Source organism: Erpetoichthys calabaricus, chromosome 1, assembly GCF_900747795.2.
Source record: "Erpetoichthys calabaricus chromosome 1, fErpCal1.3, whole genome shotgun sequence".
Classification (NCBI taxonomy): Eukaryota; Metazoa; Chordata; class Cladistia; order Polypteriformes; family Polypteridae; genus Erpetoichthys; species Erpetoichthys calabaricus.
In genome coordinates this window covers 148,338,615-148,364,201 of record NC_041394.2, presented here as the reverse complement: position 1 = coordinate 148,364,201, position 25,587 = coordinate 148,338,615, and the positions used below count along the sequence as shown (strand labels likewise).

The 25,587-nt window shown below is 37.9% G+C and overlaps 1 protein-coding gene across 2 annotated transcripts in view; it reads right to left on the bottom strand.

Annotated features, from left to right (window-relative positions):
* Positions 1 to 24,239, bottom strand: part of aebp2 (AE binding protein 2) — a 149,072-nt gene extending 124,833 nt beyond the window's left edge. For both annotated transcript variants that reach the window (XR_007936553.1, XM_028807131.2), the window contains exon 1: positions 23,424 to 24,239. Coding sequence is in view for 1 of the 2 variants with exons in the window: in XM_028807131.2 (XP_028662964.1) it covers positions 23,424 to 24,016 (593 nt within the window). In the remaining variant the exon portion in view is untranslated. The remainder of the gene's footprint in view (positions 1 to 23,423) is intronic.
* Positions 24,240 to 25,587: the final 1,348 nt, after the last annotated feature.

The following is a 25,587-nucleotide window of genomic DNA, read 5'->3' as shown; positions in this document are numbered from 1 at the left end:
AGAATCCACAGGTACAGCAGAATCACAGGTTCCAGGCAGGAAACAATCTGGGAGAAACTGCTCACAGCATATGAGAAAAACTTATACAGATTTTTTTTTTGGTTCACTTTACATAAACATATGGCTAGGCAAGAAAAATATCATAGGGAGTCAGTATTTTCTGTAATATCATTAGTGTCAATATTGCCACATGTACAGAGGACAGTGAAATTCTTACTTGCATGTGATAATCAATATACAACACATTGCCACTCTAAACGATCAGTGAATATTCCTCAACATAGTTTATCAAAGTTGGTCCTGTATCAGTGATGGTGAGGTGGTGTATAATTTAAATGAGGGAGCGATAGAAAGTAAGTGTTGTGATAGAGAACTGGATGAACTAGCCCTGGTGTCCTTTATGGAGATAATATTTACCACTAGATTAGTTTTAGAAGACTCTAGACCAAAGCACTAGTGCCAGGTTGGTATGTGGCTCAGAAGAACTGTCAGTTTTAATAAATAAATAATGAACGCACTTGCACTGGGGAGTGAAGCAGGCATGAGCAATTGTCTGTGAAGACAGTTCATCTCTGGGTTGGTGCGAGGTGGTTGGCCGACCATGCGTTGCCTTGCCGGCACGTGCGGATGGTCCAATTATATCATCTATACTGGTCGAGCCCTATTGGATACATCATATGCTTTTATTATATTATAGTAATGCTAATTATAGCAGCTCACTACTCAAAACGAGGAGAGCTCAGGCTCGAACCCGCAACTATTTGCTTACATGGCAGCAGCTGTCACGTCTACACCAGCCAAGATGACAGTCAACTTTCTGTCAATTGATATACAGTATGAGCTTTGGTTTTTACTCATCGACAGAATATTGTAAATTGAATAATTTATTTTTTTTGGTTATATTCTTTAATAAAGGTGCACTTGTTTTGTTATACCTTTTTTGAAAGTATTTATTTTATATTTGGATTTCATTCTTCACACATTATATACACTTTATGTCAGCATCTTGCAAATTATTAGTAGAACATGAAAAAAAAGTTTCTGTTTTAGTTATGTGTTCAAAATTTCTTGCCTCGCATTTCCTGTCATCCTACATTTACTCAGATCGTTGTAGACACGGAACACACGTGGAATGTATGTATTCCAAATAATGTATTATTTTCCCTATATAATTCAAAGCACCTCACACCCAGATAAACAGACCTGAGCTGGGAGAACTTTGTGACTGACTTCAGCTGAGTTGGTGGGGGATGGGATAGCAGGCTGATTGTGCTGATTGACACATTTGCAAAACAAAGACACTGATGAAGAGGTGCAAAGGAATTTAATGTGGCATTTTTCATAGGCTTAAGGCATTCTACTGTTAATGCCGCTCCTACACTTCTGCAGAGTCTTGGGAAACCTGCAACATGATGTCTCCTTCTTGTTAGACCAAAAGAAAGCAATAATCTGTTGCAAAATTTCAAGTCTCAGGCAGTCTCGGTAAGAGCATAGGCAAGACATCACATAGCCGAATTCTGAGTTAGTGTTCCACCGAGCATCCAAGTGGGTAGTTACATCATGAGCAGATACCATACTGTTCGAGTTACATAGCTCTTCTCAAAGTTTTCTTTGTGATAACCAAAAAAAATTGAGAAATGGCATCGGTTTACTCCGAAAGAAAAATTAACAATCCTTGAAAAAGTTAACTCCGGAATGAAGAAAAATCATGTGGCAAAAGCATTCAGAATCACACTTTTAATACGGTCAACAAATTTGAAAGATTGATAAAAAAATAGAAGAAAAAGTTAAAGATGGGGTGTTGGGATCTAAATTAGAAAAAAAAAATCAGAAGTGCACTTGTATTTCTATGAAAAAAAGTACATCTAACATCTCATTTTCATTCTGTATTCATTCCTGTATTTATATATAAAAAAAATTTACATGTAATGTCTCATTTTAAAATAAAAGATTTTTTTACAGTTTAAGAAGTGCTGTTTTTTTACATAGGTATTGTCAAGCTTGGGTCAAAGACTTGCATGAGAAACAAGAAGGCAAGTCCAGGTTTCCAAGGAAAATACAGGTACGTTATTACTGTATAGAGAAGGTAGGTAGAGCCTCAAGACTTCATTAAAAATAGGAGCTGTTACTTCAGCACTCAAGCACACGAGACAGTAGATGTGATACCTGCTTTAGCTTCCATTACCAGATTAGAAGAACACAAATGATTGGGAATCACCGCTGTGGCAGATCAGGACAGTGCAAGGAAGCGCAGGTCTGAGCTCGATGTTAAGTGTTCTAAACATCGTGCGACAAGCAAATTAATGCAGTATGCCTGATCATGTAGAGGACAACCAATTACTTTGCCCTTGGTTTACTGTTTACCAGACAAAGCAGAGCAGCTAAGGAGCTGTCCTTGCCCCACTGCTGTTAGAGATGGCAAAATGACGGCGACTCCAGTCACAATACTATACTTATTTTCCCCAATTTCTATTACAACAAAATGTTTTTATGGTCCGATGAATTCTGTTACAATGGGATTCCACCTGTATATGTATAACCAGTTGTATGTTAAATAGTACCCCTTGTCAGAATAATTGTTGGTCAGACAAAAATTAACATATAGAAAAAGTCAATCAAAATAACACTGAAGATAATTACAGGATATTGGAACTCAGAATACTATTAAACACTACTACACACACTTAGATGCATTGTTCACCGTTTAAATAATCCTGGTGTGCAACAGAGAATTTAATGAGAATTGCACTTAATAATCTTTGATCTAATAGTAATTTTTTATGATTGTTTGTTCTCTTCTCTTCCATTGTTTTAACAATATTTACATCATTCCTTGGAGTCCTGTGTTCTTGTGATTGGCTGAGTCTCTTTTGGTGACATTTTTCTATAGGTAATCATTTTTGTTCTATCTAGGCCTAAATCATGTTTGATTTAGAGTTCTGTTTAATGCAGTTAAGAGTATCAATGTGAAGCCAAAAATATATTTATGTTGATTTATTGCTATTTAAAACTGCAATAAAGTAAGTCAGGAGGACAGTTCTCAAGTTGATTTGTTTTTGTTGTGTATACAGATTTCAGAATATTGTATGCAGTTTTTAACATAAAATAGGTATTTCATTACAATTGTCCCTGCTATCTTGGAGTCTTTAAAATTAAACAGCCGAAGAACCAAACTGATATTTGTAAAATTAAAAAATGCATTTCCAAAAAAATAAAATACTGAAACCCTATTCCAGAACCCAGTCTTCCATTAGACTACTGAAAAGCAACATTTTTGTAGTTGTTTCAAAGCCAGTACTGAACATAATCAATATACTTATTTGACTGCCATTGTTCTCAGTTCCATTACTCGTTTGTGAGTAGCGGAAGAAGTATTTTCATAGATCTCCTATAAGAAAATACATGTTTCTAAAGAAGTGTTTTCCACTAACACTACTATCTTTGCTCATCTATAATTTATGTATTGGAGTGATCTTTCCGAGGCACAAAAACACACAACAGCTGTACACCCAAATGTTCTTAAAACCTTAGAGATCAATGCTGAATTTACCAAATTGACCACTGTCACAGTCAAAGCACAAAAACAGCATTATCTTGAGCTCTACATAAAATTCTAAAATAACTAAGTGCAGGAAATGTAAAATATAACTATAGCATCTGACATTCTGTTACACATATTTATGATTTTAGTTAAAATGTTTTACACATTTCATAAGTTGTATATTTCAAGCTCAAATAATTTTCAGTACATGCATAATATAAGAATACTCTCTCATTACTGTTTTCAGATAGAAGCAGTGTCCCTATGGGTTTAGTGTTAAGAACGTCTCTTTATTATTTGCCATTTGTGGGAATCATTCAGAAAAATGCTCAATTCCAACTTATTTTATCATGAAAAGTCCCACTGGTGCAGAACTATGCAGGAACAATGTAATACATAACATCTGTCAAGAAAACATCACTACTTGAATATAAATCAAATCTACATGAAAAAATTTTTATTCAAAGGCGAACCCTGACATTCAATTATAAAATAAGGGTCTTTTTATTTTTTATATAAATTTTTTTTTAAAAATTCCACTAATTTTGGATTCATATTACTCCAGATAGGCTATGCTACAATACTTCTGTATTTTGCATATGCTTTGCACATTGCTTTCATGACCAGCATTTTTAAATTTTTATTTGTTAGTTTATATCATCCATATTACTAACCGAGAATGCTAAACCGGATGATGGACGCAGGCACATCCGGCAATGGGCTGTAGCTGCAAAAAGACGTACTGCGCAGGCGCAAAAAGAGTCCGTGAGGGTCGGCTGAGGAGCCGAGAAAGGCGGATAGAAGAGGGCGAGAGAGGCGGATGAGGGGCCGCGAGAGGCGGACAAGACCACAGAAAAAAGGAGTGAGCACAGGAAAAATTGAGAAATGAGGCGCAAAGAGCACCGAAAAAAGGAAACGGCACATAAAAAAGTATTCAAACGCAAGCAAAGCACGAAACACATTGCACACGAAACTAGACCCAAAAAAAAAAAAAAAAAAGAGGCTCGCGCACAACAGCAAGGCACCCCCCCCCCCTACAGGCACCGGACGGGACACACACCAAGAGGGGGATTCAACAAGCCCATGGAACACAAAAAAAAGAACACAAAACCACCCCACAGACCCTACAAGCAAGGGACGGGACACACACGAAGAGGGGGATTCAACAAGACACAGGAACACAAAAAGAAAGAAGACGCTCGCGCGACAACAATCCTCAACCCCCCCAACACACACACACACACATCCATAAGAAGTGACACCCAAAGCCACATATTCTAAAGTGAACATCAACACCTTCACACTAGACAGCATAGGTGTCAGCATTGGTGGATCTCCTTACAATAAAGCACTATTGACCGTTCAACTGCAGAAAAAGAAACATATTAACAGTGACTGCGATCCTTCTTATTACTTATCCATATTTCGCATGCTGAGAAAGAAACAAGTCATGAATACACGGTCACGGGTACAAAACGAAAAGGAAAGGATAACAGGAACAAACACACGAAAACGAAAGAAACAACAAAATAGACGGCTATGCAGCATAGGTGGATCTCATTACAATAAGGCACTATTAACCGTTCAACCGCAGAAAAGGCTCCATATTAACAGTGAGTGCAATACTCCTTATTACTTATCCATATTTCTAAAAGAAAAAATGTCTCGACTCCAAAAACGCAAAGCTCAACTAAAGCTTCTAACTAACGATGTACCTAAAAGTAAAAACTTTATGAACTGCATTAGATCCTACAATAGTTCATTTGCTTTTGCATATACCGGAGTAAATATCAGGCCACCAAAAGGCAATGGCCCATACTACTTTCGCATATGTGCACAAATACTGCATCGCATTGGAACAGTGCACCCTGAAACAAATCAACAACGCAAATATGCACAAATCTACATCCTAGATCCACATGACGCAAACTATCAATCAAAGTGCTGCATCGCAACAGGCACGGATTCAAAACGAAACACCTCCCGTCTCAGACATACGTTAATGGCAGCGAAGGCTACAACGGGCTTCTCACACAGCACAGGCAAATCGATTACAGCTCCAAAACAACACGTCCCAAATACTACACATGCAACAACGCGCCTCTCAAACAGCACAAGCAAAACATACACCAGTAAAATTCATTCGGATTAATGAATGTCATTTGCAATCATTGTCATTCAGTTCACTTCCCTGAAGAAACAACTGGCAATACAAGTTATACATTTACACGTTGTTGTCAAAAGGGTCAAATTAGACTGCCTTCTTTACATTCATATACTGAATATCTACAGAGGCTTATAACTGACGATGTACCTGAAAGTGAAATCTTTATCAACTACATTAGATCCTACAAATCGGTATCCACTATGAACATTAACGGTGGCACTGCACGTGACATCCGTCTTGAAAAAATGTTGTTTATTGATGAATGTTCAATGGCATGAAGTCACTTACTCAACACCATTCATAAACTTCTACAAACGTTTATGAATAATAATATTCGATTTGAAGGAAAGGTACTTTTATGAGGAGGAGATTTTAGACAGTGATTAGCTATTCTTCCAGATGCCATGCACTCAGCTATTGTTCAGTGCACCTTAAAATACGCAGTACAAAACGAAAAGGAAAGGATAACAGGAACAAACACACGAACACGAAAGAAACAACAAAATAGACGGCTATGCAGCATAGGTGGATCTCATTACAATAAGGCACTATTAACCGTTCAACCGCAGAAAAGGCTCCATATTAACAGTGAGTGCAATACTCCTTATTACTTATCCATATTTCTAAAAGAAAAAATGACTCGACTCCAAATACGCAAAGCTCAACTAAAGCTTCTAACTAACGATGTACCTAAAAGTAAAAACTTTATGAACTGCATTAGATCCTACAATAGTTCATTTAATATGCACAAATCTACATCCTAGATCCACATGACGCAAACTATCAATCAAAGTGCTGCATCGCAACAGGCACGGATTCAAAACGAAACACCTCCCGTCTCAGACATACGTTAATGGCAGCGAAGGCTACAACGGGCTTCTCACACAGCACAGGCAAATCGATTACAGCTCCAAAACAACACGTCCCAAATACTACACATGCAACAACGCGCCTCTCAAACAGCACAAGCAAAACATACACCAGTAAAATTCATTCGGATTAATGAATGTCATTTGCAATCATTGTCATTCAGTTCACTTCCCTGAAGAAACAACTGGCAATACAAGTTATACATTTACACGTTGTTGTCAAAAGGGTCAAATTAGACTGCCTTCTTTACATTCATATACTGAATATCTACAGAGGCTTATAACTGACGATGTACCTGAAAGTGAAATCTTTATCAACTACATTAGATCCTACAAATCGGTATCCACTATGAACATTAACGGTGGCACTGCACGTGACATCCGTCTTGAAAAAATGTTGTTTATTGATGAATGTTCAATGGCATGAACAAACGTTTATGAATAATAATATTCGATTTGGAGGAAAGGTACTTTTATGAGGAGGAGATTTTAGACAGTGATTAGCTATTCTTCCAGATGCCATTCACTCAGCTATTGTTCAGTGCACCTTAAAATACGCAGACAATTGGCATTGCTTTCAAAAGATACAGTTAGTAAAAAAGATACGATGTCCAAAACCAGATCATAACAATTGCTTATTACAACTGAGAAATGGTACACTCACCAATACAGATGGACTTCACCCACATATTATTACAATTCCTCAAGCCTTTATCTGCGACGACTTAGTTACAGAGAGATTTGGAACAGCAATCTCATTAGACCAAATGCCCCTTTTAACACAACGCACTATATTATGTCCAAAAAATATTAATGTGGAAAACATAAATACCCAAGTCATTCCATTACTTCCTGGAAAGACACAACTCTTTCTAAGCTCTGACAAACTTGACTCTGATCACAACAATAACCATCTTAAATGACCTTACAAGTTCTGAGCTGGAATTACCTTTTACACTTAAACGGCGTGTACAAAGAAATTTTCAAATAAACCTTTACACTGTGCCACACACTTTATTGGGTGCTTTCTATTTGCATCATCTACACCGTCACACTATTCTATATCTCATTCATACATCACGCTCTTTGTCATTCTCAACACGAGGGGTTGGCGAGCGAAGCGAGCAGGGGGCGGAGCCCCCTAGTCATTTATAAACCAGACAGATGTTTTCTTTTTAGTTATTCCCTACAATTCTGTGAACTTTTGTGCTAACATCACAATAATAAAAATATTTTTAAAAAAATGTAGTCGCTGCTGTTGAAAGCCATGGAGACTGGCGAGGTCTCAATGTGACCTCCAACACTCTGTTCTTCACAGCAAACAAATGGCATTGGAGATCTTGAAGGATGCACCAGTGTGTGATGTCTGCTTCGTGCGGTGCAGGAGATCCTTTCGGTTCTCAGAATATGGAAGCATAGTGGAGGCTAGTTGAAGTTTAACTTTAAGGCTGCAATTGAGCAGACTTTCAGGCACAGAATTTATCTCTAACACCATTATTTTCTCACTAAGCCACATCGTTGACATTGCACACTTGGCCCTTGAGTCCAAAGGACTTACACAATGTTTTGTGCAACACAAAAGTTGATTTTATTTAAACAAAACAAAGAAAATATGCAACAACTGTACAGGGGGCTTTCTACTCTACAATGCTAGGGTGAGCAGGAACGGTGAAGCACCTTGTAATATACTAGCAGCTCACCAAACTTGCGAGCATCACACCAAGTTTCTCGATCACATCTCTCATTTTTTCTCTACTTTACACAGCCAAAAGCTCATAATTGTGCACAGTTGCCAACACAAATCTAAAAATGAGATTACTAATAAAATCATGCAAATGCCTGAAGTCACAAAAGTTAACCACATGAATGTTGAGGATTGACTGTATTAGAATTAAATGTGTTATAATTTTGCTGAATCTGTAAAGGGAGAAAAGAATAGTGTTTAGTTTAATCTTGTATGTTGTATGCTCTGTATAAACTTACCAAATCAGGCTGCTCAGCACAATTGCTCTATATAACACAAGCTGTTTTTTTTTTTTTCAAATAAACTACACTTCTTGTAATTTCTTTCTTAATCTTGATGTGTATTATTTTTTTTACTTGCTAGCAGAATCTTAAGTTGCTGTTAATAAATATTTTTCACAAATAATTCATTACATTTATATAGCGCTTTTCTCAGTACTCAAAGCGCTATCCACACAGGGAGGAACCGGGAAGCGAACCCACAATCTTCCACAGTCTCCTTACTGCAAAGCAGTAGCACTACCACTGCGCCACCTGTGAGGACAAATAAAATATATAATGAGGAGGGAATATTTGAAGATTATATTGCAACATTTAGTACATTACATTTAGAACAGTAACTCTTTTTGTAAAACAAGAATACACTCAGAATGCTACGACTTATATAAAATATAGATGGGCATGGACTTTTGCACCCAAGGACCGGAAAGGAACATAGGGAAGTAGAGGGCTGGTGGAGGAGGTAGGGCGTGGAGACTAAAGTAATGAATGTGTTTAATGTGTTTTAGGTAACCATCAGCAATTTTGATGGGTTTCATATATACATTAGAGCCATGCATGTGAAATGCCCCGGTTACAATTTCTCTTTAACTATATAATTTTCCAAGCACAAAAAATCGTGTTTTTGTGAAGGAGTGTCTGTGCAGGAGTCATAGTGTTGCATGCAATGTACCGTGAGGCAAAAAGCAAAAATAACATTAAGGACACATACAAAAGCATGTTAAATACATATGTACATGTAGCATGACTCAGAATATTTAACCTATGTTTGAAAATATTCCAATATTTAGTTATGCATAATACTAGTATTCAAACTCTAACTCTGGTATAATTCGACAGGTCTGTAATACAAGGTACAAAAATACAAATTACTGAACAAAGCAATAACAATAAACAATAATAAGAAAAATAAAAACAAATATGTAGATATTTTAAAAAAATGTAATCAGTGTGTATCACAAATAAGAACCACACAACAGCTACAGAAAGGTCAGTAAAATTGAATCAGTAATGCAAACAGTTTGGTTGTGCAGCTGTTTGTACAAGGAACACTTTTTAACAGGTTTAGGAGATTATGGTCTGTGAAGTAACCGTTGTGAGTCTGCTTTTATCATAATGAATACTATAGTACAATCATCACCTTATTTTACTGATCTTCATGAACTGACTATTTTCACAGAATCATTCAGTGACATGTTTCATTTAATAACTATAGGTAATCTCATCATAATTTACAGGTAATCCAACCTGGTACTATTATTTTGTCAGCAAACTTGAAGACAGAGTTTATGTTATCCTTGGCAACACAACTATGAATAAACAGTATAAACAGCAACAGGTTGACCACAAATGCCTGGAATGCTTCAGTGCTAAAAGTGAGACTGTTAGAAATATATTCCCACAAGCTTGATATTCTCTTACAGGCAGGAGGATCTGTAGCCAGTTGCACAAATCCGTGTTAACTTCAAGTATAATGAGTTTTGCTACTACATTTAGGGTGCTAATGTTGTTGATTGTAACACTAATGCCAATAAACAGCATTTCATGAGGTGTACCTTTTATTAAACTGAATTAGTTTTGCATTTTTGGAGACACTCAGCAGCACTTATCCATAAAACAAATTAATCTATCTCTGCTCTGCCGTCAACTAACTGCTTTAGTACAGTATGCAAGTGATTGAGGAAAAGTTTAGAAAACAAATACTGACAGCTGCTAATCTCAATGTCTTAAACCAGGGGTGCCCAATACGTCGATCGGAAAGGTAGTGCAGGTAGATCGCGTTGCATTCAAAAAAAAAAATTTTTTTAAACGTTAGTCTATATATCCTCCCTATGGCTTTTGCCACTTGATTGACATACAGGACGGCCAGTCTGAGATCTCTTTTCTTCTACCACACTGGTCATCCCGCACGCACGATCAAACGCGCGAGCTACTGCAAAACACCGGCTGTGACCTAGTTAGCCTTCCAATTTATATCAACTAAAGAAGGGATTAAAAAAAAATGTTTGGGGAGGGTATGGGCTGGATGTGGAATTGGAAGAGGATTTTTTTTCTCACAATGTCACAATCGAAGTGCGTTTGTCTGATCTGTCAATCTACCATTGCTATTCCAAAGAAGGAAAATGTGGAAAGGCACTTTTGAAATGTTCATAAAAACTACGAAACTGACTTCCTTCCGAAAAGCGAGGGAACTAAAATCGCAGTTAATCGGACAGCCGTCATTTTTCACTCGGCTGAATTCAAAAGCAAAGGCAGACACACGGAAGCATCGTTCTGGGTGAGTCACTCGATCATTAAGCATAAGAAGTCCTTCCAAGATGAAGAGATGATAAAAGAGGCCTTCGTTGAGACAGATGGCTAGGGAGAAATTCCTGCTGAGATTTCAAGACCCCTGGCCGGAGAAAAAGGAGTTTCTCCTTGTCATTAAACATGCAGAATACAAGCAACTTAATAACGATCAATGGCCGCTAGACTTGGCTTTTTTTTTCCCGATCTGACCAACATGTTGAATGAGCTTAATTTACAGCTGCAAGGAAAAGAGAACTCCATGGTCAATATGATTAAATCAGTTAACCCCTTAACCGCCCTCTGCCGGATATATCCGGCATCGTTGTTTTATTGCTAACGCCATACTGCCGGAATTATCCGGCACATTTGCCTGTGGTTATGTGAATGCCTGGCGCGTAGTATAACTGACAGTTTGGCGTGGGTATTATTACTACGTTGTATTTCGACAACTCTGCGCTTGTATTGGCCAATCACGTGATGTGATTCGAAAGTGAAAGCTGTGAATATGGCGAAACGTAAACTGACTTCAAGTGAGGTTTTGCAAGCGATTTAATTCTGATCATGATTGTAGCAGTTCTGAAGAAGATTTTAGCGACAATGATGATCAGCAACATGCGCTGCATGATACTGTGAATGACAGCGCATCGGATGATGGCGATGAGTGGGTGTATCCGCAGCATCTCAACTGGACTGCTGCCCGAGGTGAACTACCTTTTCTGCATCCGTTTGAGGCAACGTGTGGCTTTATTGTTGATGTAAACAATTACACTGCTGAGCAGTTTTATGAGCTGTTTGTGTCACCTGATTTGATCAGACATTTTGCTCATCAGACAAATCTGTATGCAGCACAGTTTATTGAGAAAAATCCCAATTTACCTCCACATTCCCGTGTTCGTGCTTGGGTAGACACTGATGAAAACGAAATGAAAAAATTCATTGGGATTTTGATGTTGATGGGAATAATCAGAAAACCAGATATTGAGATGTACTGGTCTACAGATCCTATGTATGCTACACCTATTTTTGCAGGTATCATGACACGTAACCGATTCTCTTTGCTGCTGAAATTCTTTCATTTGAATGACAACAGAAATGAGCCAGATAAGAAAGATCCAAACCGCGACCGCTTGTTCAAGCTACGTCCTTTGATTGACCATTAATTTGAAGCATTTCAGTTGCCCTACATGCCAGGACCGTCAGTTACAGTTGTTGAAAGTTTATTGTTGTGGAAGCCTGAGAAAAGGTACATTTTGTGTTTTATTATGTGTTTGCCCATTTCTAGAACTTGCACAACATTTAGTGGTCAATACTGCTTGAATAAATGTAAAAAATGTAAAATAAATGTAAAAAAGTAAAAAAACGAAAATTGTTCAGATTTCGCCTGGCGTGGGGAATATTTAGGGAGTTGGCGGTTAAAGGGTTAATGCTTTCAAACGAAAAATACAACATCTGTCCTCAAAACTGCACAGCCTTGATTTGGGGAACATCCAAAACCTTGTGTCAGAGCTGGAGACGCAATGGAAGGCGTGTACGCAACTTGACAGCATACGCTACACAGAGCAGATTGAAAATTGTCTGTCAGACTTTGACAGACAGTTTCAAGACTCAGCTTTACTTGAGCCAATCGCTACGTTTAAGTGCCATCCATTTAGGGAAGATGTTGAGGGTGATTCACCTGCATCAAAAATTGCAACACTGTTTCACCTAAAACTCCTCTACAGTGGAGGATGAGATTTTGACACTACAGGATGACATTCAGCTGAAGTCTGGGGCTTTTGGACAGTTTTGGAACTTACTCAAAAAGGAAAAGTACCCAAACATGAGTAAATGTGCTGCCTCCTTGACTGCATTATTTCGCTCTACTTATTTATGCGAGTCAGCCTTTTCCCACATGAAAATTATTAAATCCAAATACTGTAGTGACCATAAATGTATTGAATTGTTATTGTGCCATAAAGGTTATTCAGTTATGCAAGGTACGACAACATTATATATATGTAGCATTTTTAACGTAGGTAGATCATTTCAACCTGGTCATTTTAAAAGTAGCTCGCAAGCCGAAAAAGTGTCGGCACCCCTGTCTTAAACTCATAAAAGATTTAGGTCTTATAGCAAACATAATGCAAGTTTTAGTAGTCACATTTCTACACAATTACAAAGTTTCTTCAACTTAGACATACTGCAAAATTACAGTGGTTTCTCGGATATATACTAGATCTATTGTATAACATCAGTTGAATTCATTAGATTTATGTAATGTTCTGCTATCCAGTTAATGCTCAACATCTATTTACCTATTTTCTAACCGCAGTCATTCAGTGCCTATCCTGTTAGCATGGGTGCAAAACAGAAAACAACCCTGAATAAAGTGCTGGCACATCACAGGAAACACTTATAATTGAAATCACTTTAAAACAGAACTTTTTTTGCATTACCAATTAAAATTACACTCCAAGATGGTCTGAAAGGTGAATCAACCTAGGTTACACAGATATTTTAATTTTATGTCCCCAAAATGTGTACAGGCAAGAGGTTTTTTTTTCCTTCCATGTTTCTTCTGCTCAAATTAGGTGTGTGGAATCAAAAAATATACCACACTGAGTAAAACTCACATATACACTGGATGAACATGCAAACTACACAGGCAGTGTATTGGAACAGGACTTAAACCCAGAACCCTGAAATTCAGAAATGCTCACCACTGAGCTTCCAAGCTGTCCTATTGCCTCACAGTTAATTCATTTTATTAATAACACAGCTACAAAATAAGTACAATATTTTACTTCAATACTTATGTCCCTAAATTGAAATCCTTTTGGAACTGGAAGTTTGGAAGTTTAGTGGAAATTTTACAGTCCTCACTGTGCTTGTCCCAGCCCACAACCTAAAGCCTGAACTCGACAGAATACACTGCAACTCCAAGATACAGGTCCTAATATCCAAAAATTAATAAAATAAATGCAGCAAGCAGAGGCTTTAGTTATACATCATCCAGACTTAATAATGATATAACGGTGTCTAATCAGTCTCGGTATTTTAATTATGACAAAAGTCAAATGCTTTTACAACAGTATAGTCCTGATAGAGCTGCTGGCAAGACTGTTAATACAGCTTTTAAAAAGTGTACTTTTTCTAAACTCTTAAGATTGACTGTGGCTAAACAGATCCTATTCTCTTCATTATCCTGCTGCTGTCCAGTGGAGCTTACTTTTTTCCATCTTGACCAAGAAACATCTCTTGCCCTCAGAGTGCAGTGTTCTCCCTAGCATCTTTTAGTCGGGCACTCCGCCCGGCTAATTTAGTTGAGCGCCTGGCTGTCATCTCGCATGAGGCATAGGCAGATCTAATGATCTGCAATGGCAAGGGACAAGCGGGCTGGTGGGCAAATATTTTGGAAGCAGAATCGCATGTGGCAAGGGGAGAGGTGCGGGGCGGGATATTCCCGATCACTCAATGCTGAACAAGCTAATAGCGGGGACGAGGCGGAGCGGAGTTCACAAGCAAAGAGTTTGGGAAGGTGGGCTTTCGAGAGGAGGCAGTACATGGTAATAGTGGGGGCAGAGCAGCTTAATACAGTAGCAAGGAGTATGGAGAGGTGGGTGGGCGAGAGGGGGCTGTACATGCTATTACCGGGAGCGGAGCGGCAGTTCACAAGCAAAGAGGATGTGGAGGTGGACAGGCGAGAGGAGGACTGATAAAATAAAAAAAGTCTAGAGGAATCAGCCTGTCAGATATCAGAAAAAGGGCGTCAGTAAGTGACGTCTCTGTTCTCAGTGTCAGTGCAGTCTGTGTAGTGCTGCTAAGCGTACAGCTGCTCTCTTCTTGTTCAGTACATAGCAAACCAATATACTGTATATATGGTTGTTTAAGCATTAGGTGTGTTCTGTGTACAAAAGTCCTTGTAGCACTCACTGTAGTTCCTGTTAAAGTGACTCCCTCTACCGTTTTTATATTTGCTCATACTGAGGGTTTTGTTAAAGTGACCCCATCTGCCGTTTTAATATTTGCTCATATTTGGACCTGCGTCCATATTGCATAAGGTGTGCAGTAACCCTTGCAGCACACACTGTGTCCTGAGCCAAGATTTTGTCACTGAATTGCTGAGGGTTTTGTTAAAGTGACCCATTTGCCATTCCTTTTTTTGTTAATATCTTGCCCTACCGTAGTGCAAGTATGCACTGAATATCCAACAGGCTCCCACTTTTCCACTCAAGAGTCTTATTTATTGGTACTTTTAATTTTTTCCAAACGTTTTACCAACATGAGTAAAAAAAGTATTCAGAAAACAACACTGCTCGGTTTTTCAGAAAAGAGACGCCACAAACTAATGACGGTGCAGCGTCAACTCCTGATGTGGCAATTTCAGACAAAAACATTGCAGAGGCTGGTCCATCAGGGGAAATCTCTTCAGCACACACTCTGCCAATTGAAAAATCTAAGCACCGCTTATCCGGCATAAGTAAGCAATGGTTTAAAGATTTTGATTGGCTAATGGTCAAAGAAAATGGTATGTGGTGCTCATTGTGCATGAAATATTCAAACAAACACCCCCCAAGGAGGGAATTACCTTGGGTAAATGTGCCATGCACAAGAATTCTAAAAGAAAGCTTGCTGGACCATAAAAAAAAAAGTAAAACCCAAATTGAGTTTTCTGCTGATCTTTTAGGAAAGCATGTACTAGAGCAAACTGGAATCGGTCAAATTGAAAGATCTGTATCTGTGTTAAATAACTTACAGCGAGATGCCTTTGTGCAACCTTTAAGATCCATGTATTGGTTGGCAAAAAATGAGTTGCCACATACAAAGTTGGTTGAAAAGCTGTTGGAACACTGTAAAGAAATGGGTTGTTCCTTTTTACAACATCTCAATGTTGGTAAGAATGCACATTACACCTCTGAAAGAATAATGCAAGAGCTGCTGGATGTCTTAGCATAAGAAATGAAGTCCAACATACTGAAAAATATACACGCTGAAAATTTTTTCACCATTCTGTGTGATGACACCTCACACATCGCAGTTATAAAACAATTAATTATTCACATTAAATATATCTGCCAGGTCACTAAAGAGGTCAGAATTAATTTTGTATCAACCCACAATATGATTGATGGCAAAGCGGAGACTATAACTAACACACCGAGTGAGACTATGGACACTCTAGGCTTGAAAACTGCAAATCTGGTTGGACCAGGGTCAGATGGAGCAGCTGTTATGACTGGGAAACAGAAAGGTGTGGCAAAACTGCTTAAAGAAAAAACATCTGGACTATCGGTCAACTGCCACTGTGTAAACCACCGATTGCCCCTTGCAAGTGCCCAAGCAGCAGCTGATGTACCTTATTTAACAAAACTGAACATCTTAAGGCAGCCGTTCTATTTCTTCCAAAACTTTTCAGTTAGGATGACTGGTTTAACAGAAATACAAAATATTCTGAACATTACCCAGATTAAGCTGAAAATGGCCAATGACACTAGATGGCTGTCTCATGACTTTGCAGTACAGTCACTATGACAGTGTATGATGAGTGTCATAGCTGCGTTGGAAAGAGAAGCCACTGAACGAAATGACATCACAGCTGAAGGATTAAGCAGATGTATTAAAACGTACAGTTCTGTTTCCTCTCTGATAATGCTTTCAGACGTTTTACCTTTGTTGTCCAACTTATCTAAGACTTGCAAAGGCAAGACGTCAATCTTACCGAAATTGAGCCAATTTTGCTCGCCACAAAATTGTCCATGATGGAATTGAAAGACACTACTGGGAGATATTTTCAAAGCCTTCATCATTGTCTGGCAGAAGAATGGTCAGATCTCCGCACTGTTTATACACAGAGTGATGTAATGTCATTCAAAACTGCAATATATGATAAATACAGTGGAACCTCGGAATTTCCCCCATAGGATTGTATGTAAATACAATTAATCCGTTCCAGACCGTACACACTGTATGTAAATATATTTTTTTAAAGTTTTTAAGCACAAGTATAGTTAATTATACCATAGAATGCACAGCGTAATAGTAAACTAAATGTAAAAACATTGAATAACACTGAGAAAACCTTGAACAACAGAGAAAACTAACACTGCAATAGTTCGCACTATAGCGCTAGGAACCGCTCGCTAAAAACACTTTTTTTTTTAATGAGTTTTAAGCACAGGGAAAAAAATTAACATTTGAAAAATCCGTAAATTAATAAACCACCAAGAAAAGTAACATTGCAACAATGCACGCTACGAACCGATCGCTGTAAACAGAAGTGAAAACAAAAATAAGCCCAGTGAATTCTTTAACTGCCTACTCTACCTTATAAGTCCAGCCCTCTCTCTCTCTCGTTGTGTGTGCGTGTCTCGCTCGTGTGTGTGTGTGTGTGTCTCCCTCTCGCGCGCTCCTGTGTGTGTGTCGCGCACGCTCTCTCTCTCTCTTGCTCGCTCACTCGCTCCACAAGAAATGCACAGGGAGAGACTGAACACGTACAAACCAAAAGGGAAACTGGCTTGTTCGTATACCGAGTGCGTAGTCGTGAACAGATGCGAAAGTTTGGCGAACTTTTTGGTCGTAAACCGATCTGTACGTGTACCGAGACGTTCGTGAACCGAGGTTCCACTGTACCTACAGACAGCTGTCAAGTACCTAGATGCAAGATTCCCTGACATGCCAATTATTTCCAGCTTTTCAAAAGTTTTCAATGCAGAAACTCACGATTCAAGTGAGTCTGCTGAAATTCTTTTCGATCATTACTCCAAAAATGGTAGCCCTCCAATTTTAAAATATGAAAGTAGCAGGCAATAATGTACAGTTGCGTCAAAAATTATCAGAAATCAATCATACAAAGACTTCAGTCCAAAACAGATTTTACTAAAAATGACAACATCAGAGCTCAAAGAGTCGTTTCCAAATTTAGCCAAACTAGCTCATATTGGGCTAGTGATCCCAGTGAGCACAGCTGAATGTGAAAGGGGGTTTTTTGCCCTTAAAAGGATCAAGACTTGTTTGAGAAATCGCATGAATCAAAGCACGCTAAATAATCTCATGCTGATCTCCTTGGAGGGCCCAGATCCTGGAGACTTTGATTATGGGAAAGCTGTGGACAACTGGGCCTCTAGGAAGAAAAGAAGAAGAAATATTTAACTGAAGACACCTTCTGCATATGCAAGTTGGCTTTGAAGAATATTTTAAAATTTTTCTTCATTAGGTTTCCCAGACTTTTTTTTCATTGTTTTCACTTTTCTTCCCGACAGCGACAATACTTGTGCCTCTTGGTTTATGTCATAACAATTGTTATTTAAAATTTTTGTTAGGGTTGCAGGATCCTGAATTGGATACTTCTTAAATTTAATAAAAATATTCTGGCACAAGTGTCAAAAATTAAAAACAGAAGTCATATTGAGCATTGGAAAATAATTGATAATAATTAACTAATAAAAATAGTGCACATTTAACTTTCCCCACCAGGCTACTTTTTCATGCCACCTGGCTGGAAAAAAATTCTGGGGAGAATACTGGAGTAAATGTAAGGTAAGAGCAGAAGTAGTGACATAACTCTGTCACATTACACAAAATTTATGGACACTACCCTGCACCACAGATCTCTCGAAATATGTGTAGACAAGGCTTTTATTTTAATTTCCTCTCTAGGTGCCTAACATATATTTATATTACCATTTCACTACTATTAAGTGTTTTAAAATGTTAATTTGAAAGAGTGACAAACAGGAGGAAATGTATGTATGTATATTTTTATCAAATATTGCTATTATTAGGTTTTACTGTATGTTTGCAAAAGCATACAATGATATTAGCTTGTAAATGAATACTCATCTATAAAGAAACAAACTTGAGTAAGTTTTTACCTATTAATTTTCTGCATTCATTTAGATTCTCAAAAATATGTTAGGAAATAAAAAATATATATATAAATTGTATAGCATCTTTCCACAGAGTACACATCACAAAACAAAACTTGGGGATTTGGCAACCAAAGCCTTCAAGCATTTACAGAACAAGTAAGAACTTTGGAAACATAAAACTTCATTTAAAAAAAAGTGAGAAACAAATCTCAGGTGCCATACAAGCAGTGGTGAATAATTATTTGAAAGTATACCTTCCAATAAATGTCAACATATATCAAAACATGTCATTGTAATTCAAACAAACAAACCTTGGGCAATTTGCTTTACAAAAACCATCCATATTCTGCAGTACTATTCCCCACAGGTGTGAGGAGTAGTAACCATTCCTGGCAACATTTTTTATTACAAAAGAATGTGATATAAAGGTTGCAGTTTTCACAGAGTAAATGGTTAATATATACTATAGTACGTAGCTGGAAGAACCTTCTTAAGATAAAAAGACAGGCAGAAAGCAGGAGTACATGCACAGTCTTCAAGCAAGCATTACTGTTGTTCTCTCTAAATCAGACTGCACACTATACATTTGATGTCTTATTGCTTTAACAGCAGTCAGAAGTCCTATGAAAAGCTTATACTATGAACAAAATGCAGAAAATTAATCCAAATACTATGCTAAATTAACATATATAAAAATGGAATTGCATAGCTCTATAAACATATCAGTAGGGCAGTAAAATTGGGTTGGGCAGAATAGTTTGCTCTCCATTTCCTCTCAATCATCAACTAACCTGACACCTTCTATACAACCTACATGATTTCCTATCATTCTACGTCCCCCTGTTTTCTTCACTGTGTTAAGTATCCAGTATATAGATTTATACAGTAGCATTTACAGCACAGAACAGAACTGCAATCAGACCAATGATAAAATTACATGGGGACTACAGGCTGAAATAAAAAGATATTACAGTAAAATAAAATTAGAAATGTAACAAAGATCCTTTGAAATATTAGAGTTTTCTAAGAAATATAATGGCACTTCACAGTTTGATAAAGTTGCATTTTAAAGAAAGTTAAAAATCAAAAGCAAAAAAAGGGGGGTATTTTGATCCCTTACTGAAAAGGGAACATAGACATTTACTTAGTACTGTATAACACTTCTCATCCCATACTCAAAAACTATCCATGGCTGACTTACTTGAGAAATATTCCATGCTCAAAGAAGGTGCAATATCCAGGATGACAATTATACCTGAGCAATTAAATTTTCCCAAAATTCTCCATATTACCATACTGTCAATATCAGGGAGCTACTATATATCTAAGCTGATTGTTAATACCTAAGACAGGCAAAAGTTACATAGTCCTAGGACTGAACATAATAAACCTTTGCTGCAGGCACTAGTAATTTACAACTGAAGTAAGAAGAATATGAATGTGTGTGGAGTAACAATATGTAATACACTACATTCACCACTTTAATCTATATTTGAATTACATGAAATTTAATCAAGTCACATTTTTATACAGTATAAATATGAAGATTGATGGATTTTCAATTGCTGCATATCTGCTAAATACAATGCAGCCAATGTGCTTCTATTCAAAAGATTAGATGTTAATGGAGTTCTTATGAATCATTCAGAGTAGAATAAATGACAAGTGAAAATGGCATTTTCCGTGACATACTGGGGGAAAAACACAAGCATGTAAGATGTAGGAGTTTATAATAAATTCCCACACCTGGCTTAACTGATGAAAATCATTCCAACCTGATTTGCAAATAGATAAAATATTTTGAAGATTTTATTTCTAGATTGTAATACAAAAATGAAGACGATTGCTCATTCAGGACTACTCGACACAACATGTTGAATATGTCCAGTTTAAAACTAATCATTTGAAAATGTCAACATTATGTACATGCATTCATTATCAGACCAACTAAAACAATTTCTGGCATGTAACCTGACATGGACTTATTTCGGGTACAAGAAGTGGAAAAAAGGCTACACCAACAGCCACAAACATGAGAACCAGGCATGAGATTTGAACCTAAGATGCTAGCTCCATGAGCCAGCAATACTAAAAACTGCATGTATTTTTTAAAAGATGTAAGCCTCTTATAATTGGCATTCTGAATATAAACATTTCATTAAATCTATCTATTACAGCCCTTCCAAAACACAAAAAAATGAATATTCAAATAAACTCAGTTTCAGCCAAACTGATTAATGCATGTACAGTACTGGGTTGTTCAACAGTACTGATAACTCTCATTCCTAACCTTCAAACATATGATTCCACTTAAACCATGGTATTGTTAGTTGTTTTGTAAAATGGAAAAACATGATAGTTACCAAAAACAAACTCAAATATGCACAAAATATTGTACCAGCAAACATGATAACAGAATGATTTCTGGTCCAATAGGAGCAACTGGTGAACAGACATAAATACTCAAAAATTTAACCATTCAAGACTTTACCAAACAATAAATCATTTAAAACTGTTCACTAAAAATGTATTAATGTGGACATATCTTTTAATTTTTTAAGAATTTAAAGTTAACAGAATTTCCAAACTGTGATAATTCAAACTACTAAAGGTTTGTATAAAATGTATTATTTATGTTGACTTATTACCCTATTTTTTCCTTAACACAATGAAGCCTTGTAACTAAATAGCTGGTATTATCAAATACGAGGACACACAACAGTCGTGAAGCATTTATTTATCCTGGCTGGATATCAACTGCTGAAACACAGAACAGTGATAATACAAGCATCAAATGTTTTAAGAATTATATTCACTTTGTATAATGCTTCAAACTATATACAGTATGTATGTTTTTAAGCCATACACAGATATTGTTTAGTTTATATCAGATTATAAACCATTATATATTATCTACTGACCTTTTTTGAAGGAATACAACTATAAAATTTCTATTAGAACAATGTAAGCACAAAGTAAACCTTAAGAGTGTTTCTGTTTTAGTCATTACTTTTACAAAGATTAAAGCTTAAAATATTTACATCTTAATGAGTACTAAACATTTAATCTTAATTCAGGGCTGAAGACATCATGGATAAAGTCTATGAAGTTAATAAAAAAAAAAAGATTGCGATTTCAGTGTTTTGAAGTATAATTTTAAACGCAAATAAAAAGTAGCGTCAGCTTTATGATATACTCTACATGAGTTATTTACAGGTTTACATGTTTCATAATCAACATTATGAACAGCATCTCAAACTAATTGGTATTTATTACAAATAAAAGATGTAGAAATGTCTACTTCTGTATATTTCAAGATTTTTAAGCTTACCATACTAGTCACTTGAGGATTTTTATCATGTCTTTTCATTTAACTATAATGTGTTTGAAGTTGCGTGGAGCAGACTGGGCTTGTAAGTTGAAGCGTCCTTTATTAGAATAAATGAAAATGAATACATGCAGATGAAGTTACTTTTTCTGGGTTGCACAGTCTGCCTGGTAACTGAAGAATCTCTTGTCTGCATGTCAAGTCCAATGCCATGGTCTCAGCATTTTGTATCATATAATTTATACACACACACACACAGATCTCTGTACAGTAGAAAAGATGGATTTCAACAGGGTATTAATAAAGTAGGATGAATGAAGGAAATCCTATTTAATGTAATCAAAAGAAATAAATGCGTGTCTTTAAGGAGGAACACTGCCACCCTCACCCCCCCAAACAATTATGGAACAAAACAACTGTCGAATCATAAGGTGAAATGTAAAGTTGCTTAAATCATGTATTGACATTTTCTCATCGAAATGATTCATTTGAATATTTCCCTTTAAAAACTAGTAAATGGATTTTAAAGATGGAAAGATATGTGAGCAATTTTATAATGTTCAGGGTAGTGCAGAACCCTGTTACAATTAGATCCTAAAACACTGGTATTTAAAATAAGGATAGACCTGTTATCACTGTAAATTTGAATTCTATTAAGTGCGAACAGTTTAATGGGATTTTAGAAAGTGATGGAATGCGGAATACGATTGTCATATTGACCACGGCATAATCAAAAACTGATTAAGGCAGAAGTATTAAGCAAGTAGCAGTTTCACTGAATCCTAAACAGTCAATCTGCAAAGATACTAAGTGAAAAAATAAAACCTTAATAATACGAAAACCCCTCATAATATATAAAACAATAACTAAGAACTTGCTTCGTTCGCTGTTCCTGCGGCACGTAAACCACTCGCCACATACAATACAAAAAATGACTACATACACACGAAAATACATCATAGTCACGTTAGTAACTACTACTAACTTCCAATTTCTACACTGCGACAATCATTAAGGAATATGTTTGCGCCTTCGCTGATCTGATCAGGAGTGAAATACGATCAGATCTTAGGACAGTACACACTACAAAGTAGAGGAAAGTACAACTTCTGCCGCACTGTGCAAATTATTTAAGATCGTTTTTCTTTGGAGCACATGGTGAAGATTTAATTGACTTACTTGTGGTAAATGTGTTTTCATCAGTACAGTGCCTTTACCACACTTTTAGCGTTTAAAGTTAACACTTCTATCTGTCCTCTCAAGGGCCTGGAAGAAGGGGCTGCAGAGGGCATAAGCATCCTCCGATCCTGACACAAGAATGGAATACCCCAATCTACCATCTCCCCCATATTACACTGACCTGTCCTCGGAGTCCATGCGGCTCAGTGGCTCTCCATCCGAAGAACTCATTTCCATGCTGGCTCTACGCTGGCCGCCACCTTCTGATACACCTCTGCCACCACAACTACTGCTACCACCACCCGCACCACCACCGCCGCCACAGCCTCCTCCTCCTGCTCCTCCTCCTCCGCCGTCGCCGCCGCCGTTTTGCTCGCCGTTACTCTCCGGCCGGTTGCGAGTCTGATCCTTGCAGTCACTGGAGTAGGACGATGATGACTCGCTCTCTACCTTAGGGTCACCTTTGCCCACATCGCCCTGGCTACTGTCCGGACTCCTCTGCTCGCAACTCTCCTCTTCGCCACCAGCACTATCGCTGCCCATCTCGTCATCTTCCTCCACTTCGTTGTCGTCTTCATCATCACCATCTTCTTCTTCTTCTTCTTCATCCTCCTCCTCCTCTTCAACAGCGCCCCTTTTACCCTCTGCTCCCATCTTCTGTACAGCTGATGGAGGTGGCTGGTCGTTGGTGTTGGTACACCGCACTTGACTACCCTCGCTACTACTTGCGGGGCTGTCCTTCTCGCCACTGCTATCTGAAGAAGCGGCGGCCATATTTTGAAAAAAAAAAAAAAAAAAAAAAAACCCTGTCTCGTCAGAAACGCAGCGACGAAACAGGACGGAGAGAGGGGGTGTATGGAAAGGGGAGGGGAAAGGCTAGTAGCTGATGCCACACGAGCACGCGCTACGAGTAGCACAGAAGGTCAAAATACACGGGTGTCTCTGGCGCTTGCATGCAGCGGTACACGTGACATCGAATACGCGCCATCTGGTTGTTGTGAGGTAAAGTCGTCGGGGTGCTCTTTTTCAGATTGTTACTGATATTAACCCAAAGAATAGGAAATTTATGAGCCATGTTTACACCTTCAGGCTTTCTTTACTGTAATTGAGGCCCGTTTTTAAATAAATAATTATTACATTACAGAGTGGTTAGCCTTCAGCCCTTCAGCTGGCAAATAAGTAGCCAAAATCAGCCTCATATGTTCGCCTGACATATCTCCAGATACTTCGAGTTTCTTTGCACATTCTTGTGTGAATTAAATATTGATTCTTCTTCCTCTTTCGGCTGCTCCCGTTAGGGGTTGCCACAGCGGATCATCTTCTTCCATATCTTTCTGTCCTCTGCATCTTGTTCTGTTACACCCAACACCTGCATGTCCTCTCTCACCACATCCCAAAATCTTCTCTTAGGCCTTCCTCTTTTTCTCTTGCCTGGCAGCTCTATCCTTAGCATCCTTCTCCCAATATACTCAGCATCTCTCCTCTGCACATGTCCAAACCTGCACAATCTCGCTTCTCTTACTTTGTCTCCCAATCGTCCAACCTGAGCTGACCCTCTAATTTACTCATTTCTAATCCTGTCCATCCTTGTCACACCCAATGCAAATCTTAGCATCTTTAACTCTGCCACCTCCAGGTCTGTCTCCTGCTTTCTGGTCAGTGCCACCGTTTCCAACCCATATAACATAGCTGGTCTCACTACTGTCCTGTAGACCTTCCCTTTCACTCTTGCTGATATCCATCTGTCTCAAATCACTCCTGACACTCTTCTCCACCCATTCCACCCTGTCTGCACTCTCTTTTTTTCACCTCTCTTCCACAATCCCCTTTACTCTGTACTGTTGGTCCCAAGTATTTAAACTCATCCACCTTCGCCAACTCTACTCCCTGCATCCTCACCATTCCACTGACCTCCCTCTCATTTACACACATGTATCCTGTCTTGTTCCTACTGACCTTCATTCCTCTCCTCTATAGAGCATATCTCCACCTCTTCAGGGTCTCCTCAACCTGCTCCCTACTATCGCTACAGATCACAATGTCATCAGCAAACATCATAGTCCACTGGGACTCCTGTCTAATCTCGTCTGTCAGTGTACAACAAGCACACACATACGTTGTCAATTTAGATTTATCAGTTTAATCAAAATTTGAATTAAATATTGATTAAACTGATAAAACTAAATTGACAAGGTATGAGCGTGCTTGTTGTACCCTTCTAAAGGTAGTAGCGCAGGAGAAAAAGAAGACAAAACTGGTTGCCATTATGAGCAATGTTTCAGGTCCTCTCTCACACACAACAACACTGAGGACTTTCAGCTAACGAATTATTAAGAATTGTTAAG